At 39.4% G+C, this 20,604-nt stretch overlaps 1 protein-coding gene across 8 annotated transcripts in view; it reads left to right on the forward strand.

The window, feature by feature from the left end:
- The window catches only part of rhobtb4 (Rho related BTB domain containing 4), a 52,739-nt gene that overhangs the window by 22,428 nt on the left and 9,707 nt on the right, over nt 1-20,604 (forward strand). For all 8 annotated transcript variants that reach the window (XM_084113510.1, XM_084113512.1, XM_084113511.1 and 5 more), the window contains 6 exons: nt 652-853; nt 1,265-1,368; nt 9,568-9,753; nt 10,495-11,296; nt 11,636-11,855; nt 13,605-13,723. In XM_084113510.1, coding sequence (XP_083969636.1) covers nt 662-853; nt 1,265-1,368; nt 9,568-9,753; nt 10,495-11,296; nt 11,636-11,855; nt 13,605-13,723 — 1,623 coding nt within the window. In that variant the 5' untranslated portion in view covers nt 652-661. The remainder of the gene's footprint in view (nt 1-651; nt 854-1,264; nt 1,369-9,567; nt 9,754-10,494; nt 11,297-11,635; nt 11,856-13,604; nt 13,724-20,604) is intronic.

A 20,604-nucleotide genomic window follows, 5' to 3' on the forward strand; every position in this document is an offset into this window, starting at 1 on the left:
GGGAAAAAAAGCACATCTCACATTGCTTGGTTTTGTTTGAACCTAAATGAGTACTTGCTAGTTGTCATGGATATTAAGTTACAGTCGTATGTGTTGGCACGCAGGTCTCCTAATGATTTGTTTCAGATGCATCCCTCAGCAGGTTTTTTTTTCTCTTTTCTCTGCAGTCTTGATACTAGGTTTAAGTCAATGTTTATGTTCAGGAACCCGGGCAAAGCGTGAGAATTAATGCTGTCTGGTTTAGCTGTGTTCTCTCATACAAATCAGCATTACCACTGGGCTTTGACCTTAGTTAGCTTCAGGTGGATTCTTCCGAAAGAAGGAAAAAGTGCTAGATGCACTTGTTCAAGTCGACTGACGCTGTACAGCCAAGTGCAGAACTGTGTTGGCTGTCTTTGTTGTTCCTTCCTCAGACAGAAATAGCACCTGACCCAGATTTTTGTTTAAACTTTGAACATTTGGTGAATGAGTAGTCAGTATTGATGTGGATGTTGTTTTGAGTAACCACAATAATTGGAGTGAATTTTTTGTTTGTTATAACTTATTTGTATTTTTGTTTTGTTTGGACTTTTTGTCCAAATTATAATATTATTCAATATAGTAATGATTAGCAGTACTTAAACTATTTATCTCTATTTTGCTGTCTTTCAGGGCCCTCTCCATGGATATAGACACAGATTATGAGCGACCCAATGTGGAGACCATAAAGTGTGTGGTGGTGGGTGATAACGCGGTGGGCAAGACTCGGCTGATCTGTGCCCGTGCTTGCAATGCCACCCTTACTCAGTACCAGCTGCTTGCCACCCACGTGCCAACTGTCTGGGCCATCGACCAATACCGTGTGTGCCAGGAGGTGGGAAGACCTTTGGCATATTGTGTACATGTTGAAGAGCATTAAGTGTTGACATAAATAGTGTACTATAACTGTACATACATGGCAATTGAGTACAACTTGTTTAACCAGTGTATTTACTGTATATACTTTAGTATATCGATATATTCTTTAGTTTATATAAATTAGTTATAAATGGTATAAATATATATACGATTTGTTTACTTGTAATATTTGTTCAATTATTTGTAATATTTATATTAAGCTCATTTAGTTTTACTTTTTACTTTTTGTTAACTGTCATAATCCTAGCCAGGCAATTTCAAATGTGACATTTGTTCTTTATAAACTTGCCAGTTTAATAAAGCTCAATATAATAAATATAATGTGCTTGCATTGGTGTGCTGGTAAAATGAAACCTTACTTAACTAGGTGCTGGAGAGGTCACGAGACGTGGTGGACGAGGTCAGTGTCTCTCTCAGGCTGTGGGACACATTTGGAGATCATCACAAAGACAGACGCTTTGCTTATGGCAGGTCAGTTACACAACATGGAAGTGGATTTGAACTCATAGTGCTCAGTGTGTCGTCATTGCACTATGAGTTACCAATAAACCATGTCACAGAACCCATGCCTTGATACACACACACAATTCATGTCCCACAATACCATTGCTCAGATCAATCTTCCATTTGTTTTTTTTCTGATATTTATCCACTCTTGGCTGTGGCATGTGTTGCCCTGCCAAGTTTTGGTTATTGCCCTAATCCTCCCAGCTGGGAAGGTAATGTGCTGTAAGCCTAGCCAAAGAGCACTGCGTGGAGGCTCTTATTCTCAGCGCAGTGCAGGGCAGCGGAGGATCAATGGATCAGCAGTGGTGCTTTGGCTCAGGGCAGTGCAGCAGATCACAGTAGCTGCTAAACCAAGCAGAGAGATGGGTCAGAGAATGAGGGAGATTGACACTGTTCCTAAATGCTTACAGTGTTTACATCTAAGGGCGTGTTCACACTTGTAGTTCGGTTCCCTTGTTTTGGTCTGGACCAAAAATTAAAATGATGCATTTAGTCCTGGTTCACTTAACATGCACACTGTAATTTTTAAGACCAAACTTAAAGATACAAAAACAAAATAAACGGCTTTTATGACGTACGTTTTGTGACAGAACTTATCGAACATCCAAAACAATGCTGTGTGCTGGGCTAAACGCATCCATATGATAGCATTATTACCAGCTGAGAACTCATGAAGAGCTCATAAAATGAATTATAAAAGAGTCAAAACAGCGGCAGGAACAGATTGAGAGACCCAACTTTTCAGCGGTCTGAATCCGCTTGTTTGATGAGCACCAAGGTTCTGATGGCAGTGTTCACACTTATACAAATTAACTGCATTCATTTGGCAATCAGGCAATCACAGGCAATTTGTTTTATTCAAACCAAACCTGCCATAAAACATTTTCATTGCATTAAAGGAACACTCCACCGTTTTTTGAAATAGGGCTTATTCACATTCTTTCATACATTTAGATAGGTGGGTAAATGCATTTTTGTCTCAGTGCATGCATTGTTTTAGTTTGACAGGGTCGGCGCTAGCTTAGCTTAGCACAATGAATGGAATCCTTTGTTGCCAGCTAGCATGTCCTGAGTAAAAGTGATCAAAAAGGAAGCCTAGGAAATCACCTAGTGTTAATCTGCATTGCTATTTGTACTCGTTGTGAATACGCAGGCCACAAGAAGTAATTACGTGAGTTTTTATTTTATTTTATCACTTTTACTCAGGACATGCTAACTGGCAACAAAGGATTCCATTCATTGTGCTAAGCTAAGCTAGCGCCGACCCTGTCAAACTAAAACAATGCATGCACTGAGACAAAAATGCATTTACCCACCTATCTAAATGTATAAAAGAATATGAATAAGCCCTATTTCAAAAAACGGTGGAGTGTTCCTTTAAATACAAACTATCAAGCAATAAATATATTTAGTGGATGCATTTTGCCTACATATACTTTTTTCTTAATATTTATGTTTTTCAGTAAATACTCACTTTCTGAGAAAAAAAACTGGGACTGAACCTTTTCCAGCCCAGATCTTTAACCATACGCACAACCGTTCAAAAGTTTGGGGTCAGTAAGATTGTTGTACTGTTTTGTACAGTAAGAAACATTTCTAAGATATAGATATATACATCTTTTGTAACATTGTAAATGTCTCAAATACTTCTGATCAATTTAATGCATACTTGCTAAATAAAAGGATTAATTTATTTTCTAAAAAATCTTACTGACCCCAGACTTTTGAATTGTAATGTACATAGTAGACTAAGAGGTCATGGCAAGTGAGGTTTTGATTATGTTATTCATCAATAATGTTATATAGTCAGCTGCAAATATGGCTTGACCCTCAAAAAATTCTAACAAAAGGTTTCTCAGTGGTTTACAGTAGTATCAGATGTACTTAAAAACATACTAAAAATTTACTAAAGTTTGACTCCAAGAAAGGCCCCATTTTCAAAATGGCGGCCATCAGGTCCTCAAAATGACCATTACTCCTTTGTATTCCTCCTAGACCAGGAATACTGGTGCCTGATACATGTTTTGGCCATGTAATATTCTAATTAGTATATTTGCATGCTAGATAAGTGAATACAAGTACAATTATATATTAAAGCAATTGGTTACAAGCCTATTTATGTGAAAAATGAGTACAATTTCCCTTAAGTAATTGCATATTTCTCCTTTCTCATATCGTTTTGCCTAGTGTTGGTGGTTTCTGTGGTTCATAACCATTCTTTTGATTCCATTAAAGAATAAATTAATTAGAAATGTGTGGTACTGTAAAATTAGTCAAAACAGGGCTGCCACATGAAGGCATGTGCTGATTGTCTGAACCCGTATAGAATCACGCCAATTCATTGGCTGATGGTTCGGGCTCCTCCTTAGTGGCGCTACGTCACTCACTCTTATACAGTGAACGTGCCATCTGCTCCTCAGATTTTCCACCGATAAAGAAGAAGCTCCTTCGGCAGCAAGAGGAGCTTGGCAGCGAATGCGAAAACATGGGTTACGCGAGTAACCCGAAACATTCTCTTTCATAGGTTCACTCGATGTTGCGTAGCGATGACGCAATGGGAACGATATACCACACACGCCAAGCTAAGCGCTGCAAGATCTGGCCCAACAAGGAACTTTCCTATAACTTTTTTTTTTTGCCAGACCAGACTCAACTAGGACCTAGGCGACCAGTTCATACAGAATCCAAGTTATAAAACCTAATAAAAGTGTGCAGAGAGGACCAACCTGCCGCCACACAAATATCCTCTAAAGGAACTCCCTTGAAAAGAGCCTGGGATGACGTGATACTCCTAGTAGAGCGAGCTTTAACGCCCAGAGGTGAAGGAAGCTTCTGCACCTCATAAGCCAGGGAAATTACGGTGGCCAGCACCAAAGCATACAAACAACTGAGACGACTTGCGCCACTTGCCAGAGCGGTCCACCAGGGACATAACCAGGTCCTGGCCGTAGAACACCTTCACAAGACCTGGGGCAAACTCCATACAAGGCTCACTAACAGAAAGAGCCTGCCGTACACAAAGACTCAAAAAGCTTCCACTTAGAGAAATACAGCCATCTAGTAGAAGGCACACAAACATTATCAATGGTCTCCCGAACATCAGTGGAAAGACCAGACGCCACTGTCGCTAGCGATTGCCTCTTATCGGCCACACCCACAACCGCCATATCTCGGGTCGAAGATGCCAAATCCTGCCCTGGAGCTGAGACAGCAGATCTCTCCTGATAGGAATCTGCCAAGGGGACGCCTCCACCAGGGAGCTCAGTTCCAAGAACCACGTCTGGGATGGCCAGAATTGGGCTATCAGAAAGTCTGCTGCGTCGTTCAGGTCCCCTGGAATGTGAACTGCTCTCAGCGAAAGAAACCTGTCTTGAGCCCAAAGGAGGAGGTGGTCTGCATGCCTGTCGAGGGTACGCGACCGCGAGCCTCCCTGGCGATTTACATGGGACACCACTGCCATGTTGTCCGTCCTGACAATGACATGACAGCCCATCAGGGCCGGGAGAAAATTGATCCACGGCCAGAGAGACGGCTTGCAGCTCGCGGCAATTTATATGCCATGAGAGAAGCTTGCCCGTCCAAACACCGCACGCCGGTCTGCCCTCGAAGACGGCACCCCAACCAGTCAAAGAGGCGTCCGTCGTGACAACCTGGCGACGACAAACTACACCCATCTTGACCCCCTGAAGTAAAAAGGGGGAGTCTTTCCACCTCCAAAGAGTGCAAAGGCAACTGCGAGACACTCTCAGCAAGCGGAAGGCAGACCAAGAAGGGCGGATGCCCCTGAGTTTCATCCACCACAGGAATGGTCTCATATGAAGGAGACTCAAGGGCAGGAAAGTGTTCTGCTGAGAAGGAGTTAAGACACTCTTCTGAGCATTCAACCTGAGACCAAGAGACCGGAGGTGGTGGAGAAGGACGTCCCTGTGAGGACACACCAACTCTCTGGAATGAGGCAGAATGTTGTCTAGATAATTTAGCACACGGATGCCCTGGAGCCTCAAGGGAGCCAGAGCTGCATCCATGCACTTGGAGAACGTCCGCAGAGCCAGAGCTAGACCAAATGGAAGGACCCAATACTGATACGCCTTTCCCCCAAAGGCGAACTGGGGGAACTTCCTGTGCCGTGCAATGACCTGGATGTGGAAATATGCGTCCTTCATGTCCATGGTGACGAACCAGTCCCCTGTTCGAATCTGCGCCAGGATAGTTTTCAACGTCAGCATCTTGAACTTCCCTTTGTAAAGGGAAAAATGCAGGCGACGCAGGTCCAATATGGGGCGCAGACCCTCATCCTTCTTTGGGACGAGGAAGTAGCAGCTGAAGAAACTGCGGTTCAAGTCTGAAGGTTTAACTGAATTTTACTAAACCTGAGGTTTAGTATAATGCCACCTTTATACTCAAAAACATCTATAGAGGATGCATTACATATGTATTCCCTTATTCAAATTAAAATGAATGACCATTTTAGAGGGTTCACACACAGGCCTCTGTTCGGGCTAATTCAGAGTTGTTTATGATCAAAGTTATACAACTCCAATTTAAGTTACTTTTGGGTGCAATAACTTTTACATTGAATGTTACGTCTGTGTTTTAGCAAAAAAAGGGTGTGTGTCCAAAAACACATACTGAGTAGGAGTTACATGACATAGGCTAACTCGTTTACATCTCTGGTTCACCCCAAACAAAGATAAAACCTTACAGTAATCTCACAAAATCATGTATTCCATAAGTATGTAATCATGTCAGTGCAATTTAGACAAGTCCAATGGATTCATAGACCCAGAAAACATGGGGTTAAACATCAAGATTACTTGGCTAGGTCAAATAATGAAGGAGTTAGGATATTTTAAGGGCTTCCTGCCCATCTTGGACGCCATCTTGAAAATTATACCTTTCTAGTAGTCAAACTTTGGTAAACTTTTAGTATGTTATTAAGGACACCTGATACTACAAAAACAGCTGAGAAACCTTTTGTTAGAATTTTTTTAGGGTTAGGTGTTTTATTTTCATATATGCAGCCGCCTAATAGCATTGTGAATGTGTTTTAGTATTACTTGTGTTTGTGTGTGAGAGAGAGAGAGAGAGAGAGTGGAAGACAAAGAGAAATCTGTGTGAATGAATCAGCAGGATGTGTGTCTGTGAGATCAGACACGTCCTATGTGTGTGCAGAGTACAGATGCAGTCAGCTGATAAAACATTATTAATGGTGGTGCCCTGTTATGGAAACAGAATCAGGTGACCTTCACCCCCAGTGTCTGTTACTCAAGCTAAATACACACCCACACAGACACATTTAACATTTCTTGAAAATGTTTATCAAAACCTAGCTGAGTCCATTAATTATTTGTGAACATAAACTGACAAAACACATTGTGAAACGCAAGTGAAACGATCCTAACTTATTTAGATGTTTAGGTAGATAAGGAAAAAACCTCTGGAGGAACCGTGACTCATTGGGTAAGTCCTCTTCCACAAGCTGACACATATTTATACATGCATATCATCACACACATGTTGTGTTTTCATGTTTAATGGAGACTTTCCATAGACATAATAATTTGATACTGTACACTGTATATTCTATCCCCTAACTAACCATACCCCTAAACCCATCACACACAACTTTCTGCATTTTTACATTTTCAAAAAACATCACTTAATTTGATTTATAAGCTTTATAAGTTTTCCTCATGGGGACCAAAAATTTTTCCTACAAGGACAAGGATTTTGGATATTGCCATCATAGTGGGGACATTTTTTCCCCATAAGAGTTTACCAGGCCACACACACACACAAACTGATACCATCCTCGTGCTATGGTACTGCCACAAGTTATATTCTTTGCTTTTTAATGTTGATTTTTGTTTGTTTTTCTTGGAATATTTAGGCTTATTTGTATGTTTAGATGTGTCTCTGTGATCGAGACTCTGTTTACAGTGTAGTCAAGCAGACCTGTAGTCAGGAGTTTGAACTTAGACATGCTCTACATAGCGCTACAGAACACCACACACACTGATTACATAACACAGTCCTGTATGACCCTCAGCACTCGTTTTTACAGCAGTTATTATTCACTGAGAAATGGTGAATGATTGTGGATACATCTGTGGTTGTGGTGTGTCAGTCTGTTTTTTATTTGTCTTATCGCTGACCCATTTCCACATATTCTTGCAAACGTTCCCATGTTCATGAACATACACACACTAACAGAGACACAGACAATCGTCGACTTTGACCCCTGGAGGCTGTACGTCTATTTGCACATATACCTAGTATGCAGGGTTTGAAATGAACTTTTTCACTCACCGGCCAATTTGGCAACTACATTTTTAAGTTACCAGCCATTCAGAACGTCGAATTTTTTTTTTTTTTACCAGATTAACTATGTCACAGCTTATATATATATATATATATATATGCAGTATATAAATATAAAAATATATCTGGTAATTTCTTTCTTTTTTTTTTTTTTTTTGACTAGTAAAAGTTCTGAATGAGACACATAGGCCTATATATAATAAAATTTGTATTTTATACATTAATTTCTTATTTAACAAAAATCCTGTCATCCAGCCATCTCCTCCCTTCTTCTTTCGTCCTCATCCTTTTCACCAAAAATGTGTTTTACGTGGACAGATCAATACAGTACAAAGAACATCAATAAAAAGTTGGATGTTGGAAAATAACAATAACTTTTCTGTTAACCAAATGCATTTTAATCTTGGCTATTGATTCAATTCAAATGAATGATGTGCATGTTCAAGTAAGCCAGATATGTGCAGATTCTGCACAATATGCTTAATATATCATGATGACTCACGAGTTAAAATTCGCAGATTTGGCTTATACGAACTTCCCCAGCAGAGGTTAGTAAACATTCTAAGTAACCCGCCAAATTGGCTAGTGATTTGACAGCGTTACCTGCCACAGTAGATTTTTACCCGCATTTGATGGGTTGGCGGGTGTTAATTTCAAACCCTACTAGTATGGCTTAAAATGCTGTCTAAGTTTAGTAATGAGGCTTAGCTGATCTTGCTCAGACTGTATATGGGCAATCCCATTGCAATGTCAACATTACCATATATTTTCTAAAGGAAGTCAACATGTTATAATTGTCCACTTTGCTAATTTTATGTTTTCAGGGAAATTCCATTGTTTAATCATCACACATGAGGTGTTCGTCAATAATAAAGCAACATTTTTGAGAAGCCATATTGTTTCAAAAAAGTAATAGTTCTAGATTTTCACTGTTGTCAATAAGTATTTCCCAGAAAGATTATATCAAAGAAAGAAAGAAAATCTCTTAGAAATGTTGTCTGAGAAACATTCTCTGTCATATTATATCTATAAACATGCACATGAGCACTTTCCAGTGTAAATGCATAACTGTGATGAGATCCGCTAGACCAAGTTTGTTTACATTACAACAACAATGCAGTGCTCCATTAGTCATTCTTGTGTATGCTGGTCTCACATGATGAGCTTTTGAGTGCAGCTGTGAAATATGACATGGTCGAACGACTCGCTATTATTAGACCAGCGCTGGTTATTGAGTCAGATGAGATGCTTTAATGACGTGCGCAACACCTTGCATGCAGACACATTCACTGGAAGAGCACACATGCATTCATACACACGCAATCACACAATCATTACTCTATTTGTCTGCTCACTCTCTCACTGTTTCTTTATGAAGTTCATTTATGCCGCAGGGGAAATGGTCATACCGCGACTTTCATTATATAAAAGACTGATTATGATTAGTGAGCTGGTGATCTTTGGATTTGCATTTATGCAAAAATCTCATTTATGAATGAATGTTAAAGCCATAACTAATATAATGGTAAATAAATCTCACTTTGCATATAATTGTGCCACAACAATACACTTGTCAAATCATTCTCCATAATATAATATAAAAATATATAATAAGTCTGGACTTATGACATTTGGAAACCAAGGAAATCTCTTTGTAGCTCACAGTAGTTTTGTTTGTTGCATTTCACCGTTTTTATTCCAATAACAGTGATTCACTGTCCATTTTAAAGCCTCTGTGTAGGATGATTAGTGTCCAGGGTTTGCCAATTTCCTGCCTATTACATGATTCCTTCGGATGTATTCTCTTTAAATAAATATATTTCTTTCTCTGTGTGTGTTTAGATCAGATGTGGTAGTGCTGTGCTTCTCTTTGGCCAATCCGAACTCCCTGCGCCATGTCCGCACGATGTGGTTCCCTGAGATTAAGCACTTCTGTCCCCGCACCCCGATCATCCTGGTGGGCTGCCAGCTGGACCTGCGCTATGCTGATCTGGACGCTGTTAACCGGGCTCGCCGGCCTCTGGCCAAGTATGACCACATCCTACACCCACTCGTAGCACATATTATGTTGTTAAACTTCAGTATGAAGAGTTTTTCATTGTTTTTCGAGCTTCTGTTTTGAGAGGATTCTTGTGCTTTTATGAATGTTTGTGGTCAGTTATGCATTTGCTACACTTGCCTTTGATGTCTTGTAGGGTAAGATGGGTAATATACCCCCATATATTGTATATAAAATTGTAAAAATGGTTGGTACGATTTAAGAAAAAAATACTTTAATTTAATTTTAAATTAATACTTAAATTCAGTAAGGGCACATTAAATTGATTTAAAAAAAATGACAGTAAAGACATTAATAATGTTTCAAAAGATTTCTATTTCAAATGAAAAACTTTCTGTTCATCCAAAAATCCTGAAAAAAATGTATCATGGTTTCCACAAAAATATTAAGCCAAATATTTTTTTCAACATCAAAATTATATAATATTTTAGTGATAACAAGAAAAAATGTTTTGACCACTATTTCTGAAGGATCCTGTGACACTGAAGACTTTTAAAATATATTCAAATAGAACACAGTTCTTTTAAATTGTAATATTATTCAACAATATTACTGTTTTACTGTTGTTTTTTATCTCATAAATGCAGCCTTGGTGATCATAAGAGTCTTTTGATAACATTACAATCAACAAAAAGAATTTTCAATAGTAGTGTATAGTTTGTCTGGCTTTAATAATGCTTCTATTTTTTCTTTAACTGTCCCCCTCCTAGACCCATCAAACCTACAGATATCCTTCCCCCAGAACGAGGCCATGAGGTCGCTAAGGAACTTGGCATTCCATACTATGAAACAAGCATTGTCGCTCAGTTCGGTGTAAAGGATGTGTTTGACAATGCTATCCGTGCTGCGCTCATCTCTCGACGCCACCTTCAGTTCTGGAAGTCCCATTTAAAGAAGGTTCAGCGTCCCCTCCTCCAGGCCCCCTTCCTCCCCCCCAGACCACCACGACCTGTGGTGGGCATCCCCGATCCTCCTCCCATGGATGGAGAAGGTCCGGACTCTCTTTTCTGCCAGCTGTTGTGTGCAGACGTCCTGTTCCTCCTCCAGGCCGGGGCCACTCGTGTCTTTGCCCACAAGATGTACCTGGCCACTTCCTGCTCAAAGTTCTATGACCTTTTCACTATGGACCTTGGAGCGGCAGGGCTGGAGAAGGAGGATGAGGAGTGCTCGGAGGGGAGTGAGGAAGAGGAGCAGAGCCGAAGAGGAGCCAAAGAACAGGCTGGGCGTACCAAGAGCCTGGACATTGATAAGGAGGGTGAAGGTGGCACTAGGAGTTCAAATAGGCTGCTCATGTTGCAGCAGGGCTCACTGAGGACTTCACAGAGCGATAACGCTCTGCCTGCCAGGGGCCAGTGCTCTTTGGGACCCCTGGGAACAGGCCGTGCTCTTTTGGGTTGGGGGCGTGGTTTCCTGGGGGTTTACCTGGAGATGGTGGATGACCCTGTGACAGGTCGGCCGAGACTCATGACAGTAGTGTCCATGGATGAACTCATTCAAAAAGGGCCTTTCGAGGTAAGAACAAACATAAGGCCAATTCACACTGCACCAACAGATGCCGACAGACAGCAACAGACACTTTGTCGGGTTTTGTCGGATCAGAGTCGGCGTCAGTCGGCTCTTGTTTAGGCCAATTAAAATTTGTCACGTCGGTGAATGTCTGAGAAGTGACGTACTGTAATCAGGTGACTGTCGCCGTTGGTCTGCGTCTGTTGGTGCAGTGTGAATTGGCCTTTAGAGGACATACAGTATTATAGCGATGACCATGATGTCATTGCATGTTTTTTAAGAATCTCTATGAAATCTCTGCGGCGGTGTCACACTATCTGTTTTCCCTTGTCTTGGCTCTTTTAGGCAGTGCTGCAGTACCTTTACACGGGTCACCTGGATGAGAAACGTGGGGATCTGATGCAGGTTGCCACCATCGCTGAGCTTCTAGAGGTCTTCGACCTGCGTATGATGGTGGCCAACGTACTGAACCGTGAGAGCTTCATGAACCAGGAGATCACCAAAGCCTTCCATGTGCGTCGTGCCAACCGCATCAAAGAGTGCCTGAGCAAGGGTGCCTTTGCTGGTAGGCAATCTGAAATCAGGGTCAAACATGCATTACGTATTTCTCTGAGGACGCATTAATATAGTATCTATCGATCTATCTATCTTATTCAAAGCAGCGCCATCTTTGATTTTCAATGGGAATGAAAGCGAGGCTGTGAGGGATAGACATGAAACTCTTCAGTGGGTTGTACTGTTATTTAATGTGTTTTGGGATTGTTCTGCTGAAAAAACAATGCAAAAATATCTTTCCAAGCTGTGGAAAATTATAAGTGATCTAGACGCTTTATATAGCTTTTTACAGCGGATGCCATTGAAAACACAGTAAGTCTATCACTTACAGCCCCGCTTTCATACCTGTCATGGCGCTGCTCTGAATAAGGTCTATATTGTCGATGTTAGATGAAAATCAGTTCATATCATTTTGTGACACAAATGTCCTGACAAATTTTAGCTATCGTATTATGAAAATACCCTGCTATCTATCTGTTTTATCGTTTTACACTGAGCAACTGAATCAATCTTCAACTATAATGACTTTTGACAACTTTTGATGTTGCTGAGGGAATGAGAAAAAAAAAAGAAGTTCTAATTGATTTTTTTTGACTAATTAACTGTCCTAATTTGTATAATTCTATATCTACTATATGAAAACCTTTTGAAAGTGAGATTAGATAGTGACACCATTGACTTGAGCCTCATGAGTTCTATTTTCTAATCCAGAATCCTGTGGAATTGGAATAGAATAGTTTATACTCTAGAGCAATCAATTTGCACAATTTGTCTTTCCTTTCCTTCATTCAGTCTCTGTTTTTTGTTGTTTTGAGAAAATACCTAATAGAGTGCTTTAAAATATCCTTTCATTTGCTGTCATTTAATATTTGCATATTGTGAACGTGTTTGCATTTCTGCTTTGTGGTGTTCTGTGTCGCTTAATCTCTGTTATTGTCATGTCTTGTGTGTTGTGTGCATGTTTGTCATATTTAACCTTTTAATAATTAACCTCAACACTCCTGTACTCTCCACTTACACCTGTTTATTTCATTGCATCCTCTGCAATTGTCACAATCTAATTACTCAACCATGAAGGTGCTTCTCTCATGTTTGAAAACCTGAATGTTTTTCATCTCCATTTTGGCCAGAGGACTACATGTACATTTCCTAAAGCCGGGGACACACTTAACGACTGTAAGGCCGATTCAGAGACAGTTCAGTCTGTGTTCACAGTCGCTGTTTAAAATGTGCTCCAGTCGGTGGAAACAGTCTGTAAGTGTGTTCAGTTCAGTCTTAGGATGTTTCAGCTAGTCATTAAGTGTGTCTCCAGCATAAGGGTATGCTGAAGATTAGAAACCAAATCATTAGAGCTTTATTTGCTTTCCCCGTCAGAGTCAAAATCAGCATTGAATTTAATTAGGTGCAGTTTTCCCATCATGCCCTCCTGATACCCGCAGCATAATGCTAAGCAACCTTCCAGCATCATCTGTTGTTTAACGTATTTAGTGAGCAACAGTGAACATGTGGAGTCATCCATGACAGTCTCTAAAGGATTCGCTGCTAAAATAAATTTGCCCCCTATATGGTCTGGCCCTCCCTTCACTTTTTTCTGTCTTCTTATCCTTAGCCTTGTCAATCTGTCTATTTATTATCGGTCTGTGTGTCTATTTGTCTTCTCGTCTGTCTCTTTGTGTTCGTCCGTCCACCTGTCTCCCCCTCTGTAGCCTCGACTCTGTGACACACGCCGAGATGTGTGCTCTTTTCCTCCTGGTTTTAGATGTGGTGTTTCGATTAGATGACGGATATCTGCCAGCCCACAAGCCACTGCTCATCTCAAGCTGTGATTGGATGGCAGCCATGTTTCGTGGATCCTTCATGGAGAGCTATATTGAGGAGGTGAGCAGAGATTTTAGTGATTCATATTTCATTAAAGCAGGATCATAGCGCTGTCTATGCTAAGGTCATAGACAAATACTGATATGCTTAAAAGATGTGGTCTCATTTACTGTTGCTTGACGGAATTTTGTGGGGAATTATTATTTTGCCTGATGGACTTCTGGTGGAAATTTCCCCACACAAATTTTATTGAACTTTGACACGTGACCAATAGGAAGCTGCTTGTTTTGAAAGTGACCTTTATGCATCTCTACACTATTGACCATTTTTTATGCATTGCTTCACTATTGAATTACTTTGTTTTTTTTAAACAAAATTTTGCTGAAATTTCATGCTAAAATGTGATTGGGCTGTAAGAAGTGTATTTTGTCTTACTACTGACACTGGCACTGACATATTTTTCACTTGTTTTTGACTTTTATACTTGGGTTCTACCAGTGAATCTACCAGTGCAGTAAGACAAATACACTTGTGGTAGGTGTGGTAGGTATTGTTAATTTTTTTTTACTCTCACACCGTGTCTACACCAGATGCGAGCGACGCAATACGACAAAAGCAAATAGATCCCATTATAATTAGTGATGCTGTCTACACTATTTCTGACTTACTCCAAATGCTTGTGATACTGATACGAAGAACAAATAGATTTGCAACGGTCGCTTTGTCCGTGACAACTGTCATGTCCAGTGTAGACACTGTGGTAGTTACCGGTATTTTTGACATCAGTAGTCTGCCATATGGGTTTGATTTGACCTCAACAGAAAATTGGCTACAACTATTTCACATTTTTAGAGTTTCACCTAAATTTATTTATGGACCCACAAAGTAATGATTAGACTCACACATTGATCCTTTTCGTACCCTGGAGCTCTGACAGATCCCACTAAAAAAGTGGCACAGGTAGTTAAAACTAGGCCACCTCTATGACAGCCTGACCCACATTGATGCAGCTGCGACTGGAGACCGTCTCATCCATGTGGAGGAATTAACAGCCCTGCAGGACTAAACAGGCCTCTGAGGAAAGTGCTTCAGGCAGATTGATGCCGAAACTGAGAGGAGGTCCTGTGCCAGCGGGAACACACGCTGAGATATATCTGCTTTCTGTCTGCTCTCTTGTATTCAAAAGAGGGACACTAGAAGGGGTCTAGAAAGATTTATTTGCTGTGATTGAGGTTGTAGACCAACTTTAGGAGTTGGTATAGTTTTGACATTATGGTAGAGTCATATTATTATAGGTTGGAATCAGTTGTAATTGTTTTACTTAAAAAAAAATAAAAATAATCAAGTCGCTATATGAGTTTCCTTTTGAGAAAGAATGAAATTTAAAAAAAATCAAAAATCAAGTAAAAACAGTAATATTATGGAATATTTTTGCCATTTAAAATAACTTCTTTCTATTTTAATATATTTTAAAATGTAATTTACTTCTCTGATGGCAAAGCTGAATTTTCAGCAGCCATTTCACCAGTCTGCAGTGTCAGAAATCATTGTAATATGCTGATTTGGTGCTCAAGAAACATCTTGAACATAATGCTGCTTTATTTTTTTGTGGAAAAGTGATACTTTTTTTTCTGGATTCTTTGATGAATCGAAAGTTGAAAAGAACAGAATTTATAGGACATAGAAATCTTTTGTAACATTCAATGTCTTTACTCTCCAATTTAATGTGTCCTTGCTAAATAAAAGTATTAATTCCTTTAAAAAAAAAAATGCTATTGATCGGTAGTGAATATAAGTTTCCAAATCAAAAGGTTTAGAGAGTAAATGGTAGACATATTTTCCTAGACAAGGTAGATCAGGTACTTTTTTTTTCCATTTGTATTTTGCTTATTTCATTTCCATGTGATATGTACGGAGCCCTGCACATGATATGTGGAAAAAAAATAAGTATATCATGGCCACGAATTGACAATTCCCACGACTCGTTTTAAGTAAATCTTGTGCACAATATACTAATTCGTTCCCTCGTTTTACTAAATCATGGCCACGTTTTAGTTAAATCAAAACGAAGGAACGAATTAGTTCAATGTGGCCATGATTTACTAAAAGAGGGAACAAATTCTTAATTCATGGCCATGATTTACTAAAACAAGAGAACAATTCTTAATTTGTTGTCACGATATATATTTTTGTTCGCATGTTATATGCGGGGCTCCATCAAGATATGATCCATGAGATACTGTCTCTTTAGATTATGTAAAATCTCTTGCCAAAACAAGCTCATATCTTTGTGTGTGTTTCGGTGCATTGCATAGTTTGCAGTAACAGGAAGTCTGTTAAACTGGGCACTTCCTGAAATAAAGGCAGTCACTTCCTCAGCACCATCACGTGTAAAGGAAGTTTTAGTCTGTGTTTCATAGTTAATTGGACTCTAAGGTGTATTTTTCAGCAATGTTTAAATTAATTTCATGTTAAATTAGCACATGATAACCATTCCACACAGTTTTTGATAAAGTTACACTTGTTTTCTATGGAATTAATCTGACACAGTTTCTGCTTGGCATAAGTTTAGCTCATGTATTTTTCATCCAAAACTATTAAGTCGGGTGTCAAAGATAAGGTTTCGCTGTATTCCTTTCTGAGGCCAATCTCACCCGCACACTCTTTCCAGGTCTATCCCGTGCACGCTCTCTGATTTCTTTGGGCTACCATCTGTCAGCTCAAGTTCTAGAAAGACAAGCTCTCTGAGGGCAGGAACTCAGAACCAAGCTGACCAACACCCGAGGTAGAGAGACAACAGGCTGGGTTATAATTGTCCAGGCCTGCCGGTGAACAGGATCGCCCTGTATAACATTACAAGCATTACAGGGAGCTAGATTTTCAGCACAAGTACAAACTGATGTGGGAAATAGGATGCTGTCTACTTTTCTATTCTGACAGCAAAAAGATTTTTAGAAAAATAATCCATCTCTGTGAGTCCATGCAAATGGATAGATTCCTTGGGGAGTGGGACATCTGGGACGGCATAAGGGTGAATGAATGATGAGAGAATACATTTTTTTATGGAGTATCTCTTTTAATGTATCTCTTTGATGTCTATTTTGGTTGACACTGAAATAGCATCTATATGTTCCATTAGTAAGTACAGAGGTAGTGTTATTTCTATTTTGTCTCTTATTTGTGCACAGTGCACATTTAATTAAAGCAGTTTTGATGTGTTTTGATTAGAGATATCATTAGGAGCAAATTTTACCTGGAGTTCACAAGGAGATGGGTTGTTTGGTCGTTGACTTAAGCAACCAAGTTTCCAAGTTTTCTTCAGATTCTTTGTATACATACCATTCCACTTGAAAGTGTCCCTCCTCTGGTGCCTATTTCTTGGCTTTAAGCAACAATTGCTTTGGAAATGTTCACAGGGCTTTGGAAATGCTCCAAAATGTTAAAGAAAATTAAGCCTGTTCCATACATTACAGTAATGATGTGAGGCAAAGAGCAGCCAAATGGCTTGTTCCTCATCTCCTCTGGTCTGGCACATTGGCAGTGTAGCGACTGGCTGTAGTGAACACTGTACTATTTTTAGAATGAGGTTTTGAATAGAGCGAGCCCTTGTCACTGTCTGCACGGCAGCCGGTACAGAAGATGTTGTATAACCAAATTTAAAGCCCTTGCAAGACCTCAGGGTGGCAAATATTTAGAAAGTGTCATTCAGTTGAGTAAAGCCTGATCGTCCACCCGTAAGTGGATTTTTCAAGAGTCTGTGCTCAAATGTTTCTTGTGTATAGCTGCACATTATTGTTGCGCCTCAGTTTGTGACGCACAAAATCAAGAGTTATCCTTGAATGATCTACCACATGTAAGCTTTACTATTTGTAACCCTTAGTTCAAGAAAGACGATGATGGAGATAATACGAGGTTTATTAGATGCATACAAAGATAATAACCAACGTGCGAAACAGCGTGCAAGCATAACGCGGATGACGGTGACACTATTCTAGTCCCTGCTCAGAAATATGTCTCAAGGTTTTTGAGGTTAGGCAGCGAATACGTATTACTGAAGACAACTTTAACAATCCATACAACTTCTGCACTGCTTCTGCATCTGAATGTTATTTATAGGTATTTTATGTTGTACGTTTACATCCCATGAAACTCAATGTGAGTCTCAGGAACTGTTCTCTGTTGTTTTGTTTCTCTGCTTTTTAAGGCAGGAAGTGTCTGAACATATGGGAGACGCTCAGGTGTCAGAATTCCTTTCAGCAATATCATACTTCTGAGTGTGATTAGCACAAGCCCGAGCGGAAGCTCAAATGTGAGAAGCTGTCACATTTTCCCCGTGAGAAAAAGACGAAGTGAAAATGTAGACAGTGAAGGCGGAGACTGTGGTTTCAGGCACTGCTTTGTTTGTTGATGAGAAGGAGTCTGGTGGTTTTTGATAGGTGACCACTTCCTCCGTAACACACATTGCCCTGGGTCTTGACCTCTTTTTCTTCTCAAGGTAGTTTCTATGTAGGTTAATTTTTTGTTTGTTTTTCAATTCTTCCAAGGAACAAATTAAACACAGACTATTCATTTTAATAATCACCATTTCATTTAAATTACATGCTAAAATCGGTTGAAAATAAAACGCTAAAAACGAGTGAATTTAGGCATCACATTATAAAGTACAGTATGAAAAATGGATGTTCATTTAGCAATTTGTTAAACATTACATTTAAGGGTGCATTCAGTAGTTCTTTAGCAAACATTAACATCGCTGTTCTTCTACTTAAAGTACCGATACCACACTGTTAGACGCTGCACTGCCATATATTGACATGGATCATCACTGTTTTGTGTAAATTACACTGAGTTTTAGAGAGGTCCAGAATTATTCATTCCCTTATCTGTCCAACAAAAAAGAAGCAACTTCTTGGGCATTTTCAGCATCATAAAATCTTTGTCTGTCTTTCAATCTTCTGGACCTTTTCTGCATCTTTGGCCATACAGGTACTGATTCTCCCATTGTCTCCGCTGGTAAAGAAAGCATGCGCGTGTTTCATTGTCTAATTTTCACTCTTCGCATCACCAAACTATGCTATGCTACTAGCGTGTCTACAGAGGTGGCAGCCAGTGATTGTCCGTTTAGTGAATCACGTAATTTTAACACGGCAAAATACATAAAAAGGGGGACCCGCACCATATATAATTAAAACACATTTTATAGAACACTATTATGAGAATAGTCTCATGTGAGTGTACACAATTTCTTTGTACACAATTACACTGAATGCACCTTTAACAGTCTTATTATAATACTAGTGTTAAAATCGTATAATCTGATAACCGATATTGGTATTTATATACTGTGCCCCCCTACACCTGTGTCTGCAAAATATATAGAGTTTGTTTGATTGTACTTGAAAGATTGAGGCAAACAAAATTTCCATTCACTCATTGCATCATTGTTATCTTTGGGTTTTAACAGGAAGTTGTTTTACTGTGTCTCCTCTGCGTCTTTTAAGTCTGCCCTTTAGCCATAATGAGAGGTCATATTCAGACTGACATTCTGTTAATTGGCTTTGAGACAGACAGGTGAAGGGCACCCCTAGGCTTCTGAAGTACCGCTGAGTGTCATCTTGTTACCCCCCAATGTACCATCTCTGACCTATAGAATCTGTGTCAGCTTACAGCTGCCGTTCCCACCAACTCCTACTCATGTGGCGGAAGCAGTACAGATATTGTTTTGACAGTTGTGGTTTGATGCATTTTGAGTCTTGCACTTGTTCTTGTTTAATTCACAACTCGGTGCAGTGTAGAGTAAGTGGACACATCTTGTCATTTCTTAATTGGATGTACATGTTATTTGAAGCATTAAGATGTTACTCATGTTGAGCACTATTTTTAGACGACAAACCCTACACAAGTGCCGGTGGTTTCCAGGTTGCTACAAACATCTGCGCCATATAAGTGTTCAGTTCTCAAACAGGGTAACTGCAGAGGCAATTAAATCCACTCCATCCTGTCTTAATTCACAGAGGAACAACTGCTTAGTCTGAGCATGACGACAGCATTAGGAGAAGGTTGCCATGGATTGATTCACAGGCCCGGCACTTTCCTCTTTGTGTCCCTGCTGAAAGCTCTCCCTTAATTCCTTGCCTGTTCCTTGGAGCTGAAAGAATAAGCATGCCTTTGTTTGCTCTCTGCTTTTTTTGGTGTATGTGATTTTGGTTATGAATGGTGTTGGATGTGAAATGAGAAATGATGTCATGTTGCCTCCAGGGAACTCACCAGTGTTATGTATGCCGCTAAATCTACCACAATAGTACAATGGCGGCAAAATTGCAACTTTCTGGATGAGCAAAGTGGTCCCACAATAGAGATTAGTTTTTGAAATGCAGTGCTGTTCAAAAGTTTGGATCAGTAAGATTTTTAAAATGTTTTTGAAAGAAGTCTCTTTGATTTGATCAACAATACAGTAAAAACAGTAATATTGTGAAATGTTATATTATAATAATATAATTAAATATAATTATCATTTAAAATAGCAGTTTTCTATTTTAATATGTTTTAAATTGTTATTTATTCCTGTGAGGACAAAGCTGAATATTCAGCATCATTTCTCTAGTCTTCAGTGTCACATGATCCTTCAGAAATCATTCTAATTTGCTGATTTGCTGCTCAAGAAACATTTATCATTATTAAAATAGTTGTTGAAAACAGCTGTGCTGCTTAATATTTTTGTGAAACTTTTTTCAGGGTTCTTTTATAAATCGAAAGTTAAAAAGAACAGCATTTATTTGAAATAAAAAAAAATATATATAATGAAAACTTTTGATCAATTTAATGTGTCTTTGTTGAATAAAAGTTCAAAGAAAAATCTCACTAACCCCAAACTTTTGAAAGGTAGTGTGGGCTTGTACTGACATGATGTACATCCATTCACTAAAAGCAGAATAATACAG

The sequence above is a fragment of the Abramis brama genome, assembly GCF_963993115.1.
Source record: "Abramis brama genome assembly, chromosome: 5".
NCBI lineage: Eukaryota > Metazoa > Chordata > Actinopteri > Cypriniformes > Leuciscidae > Abramis > Abramis brama.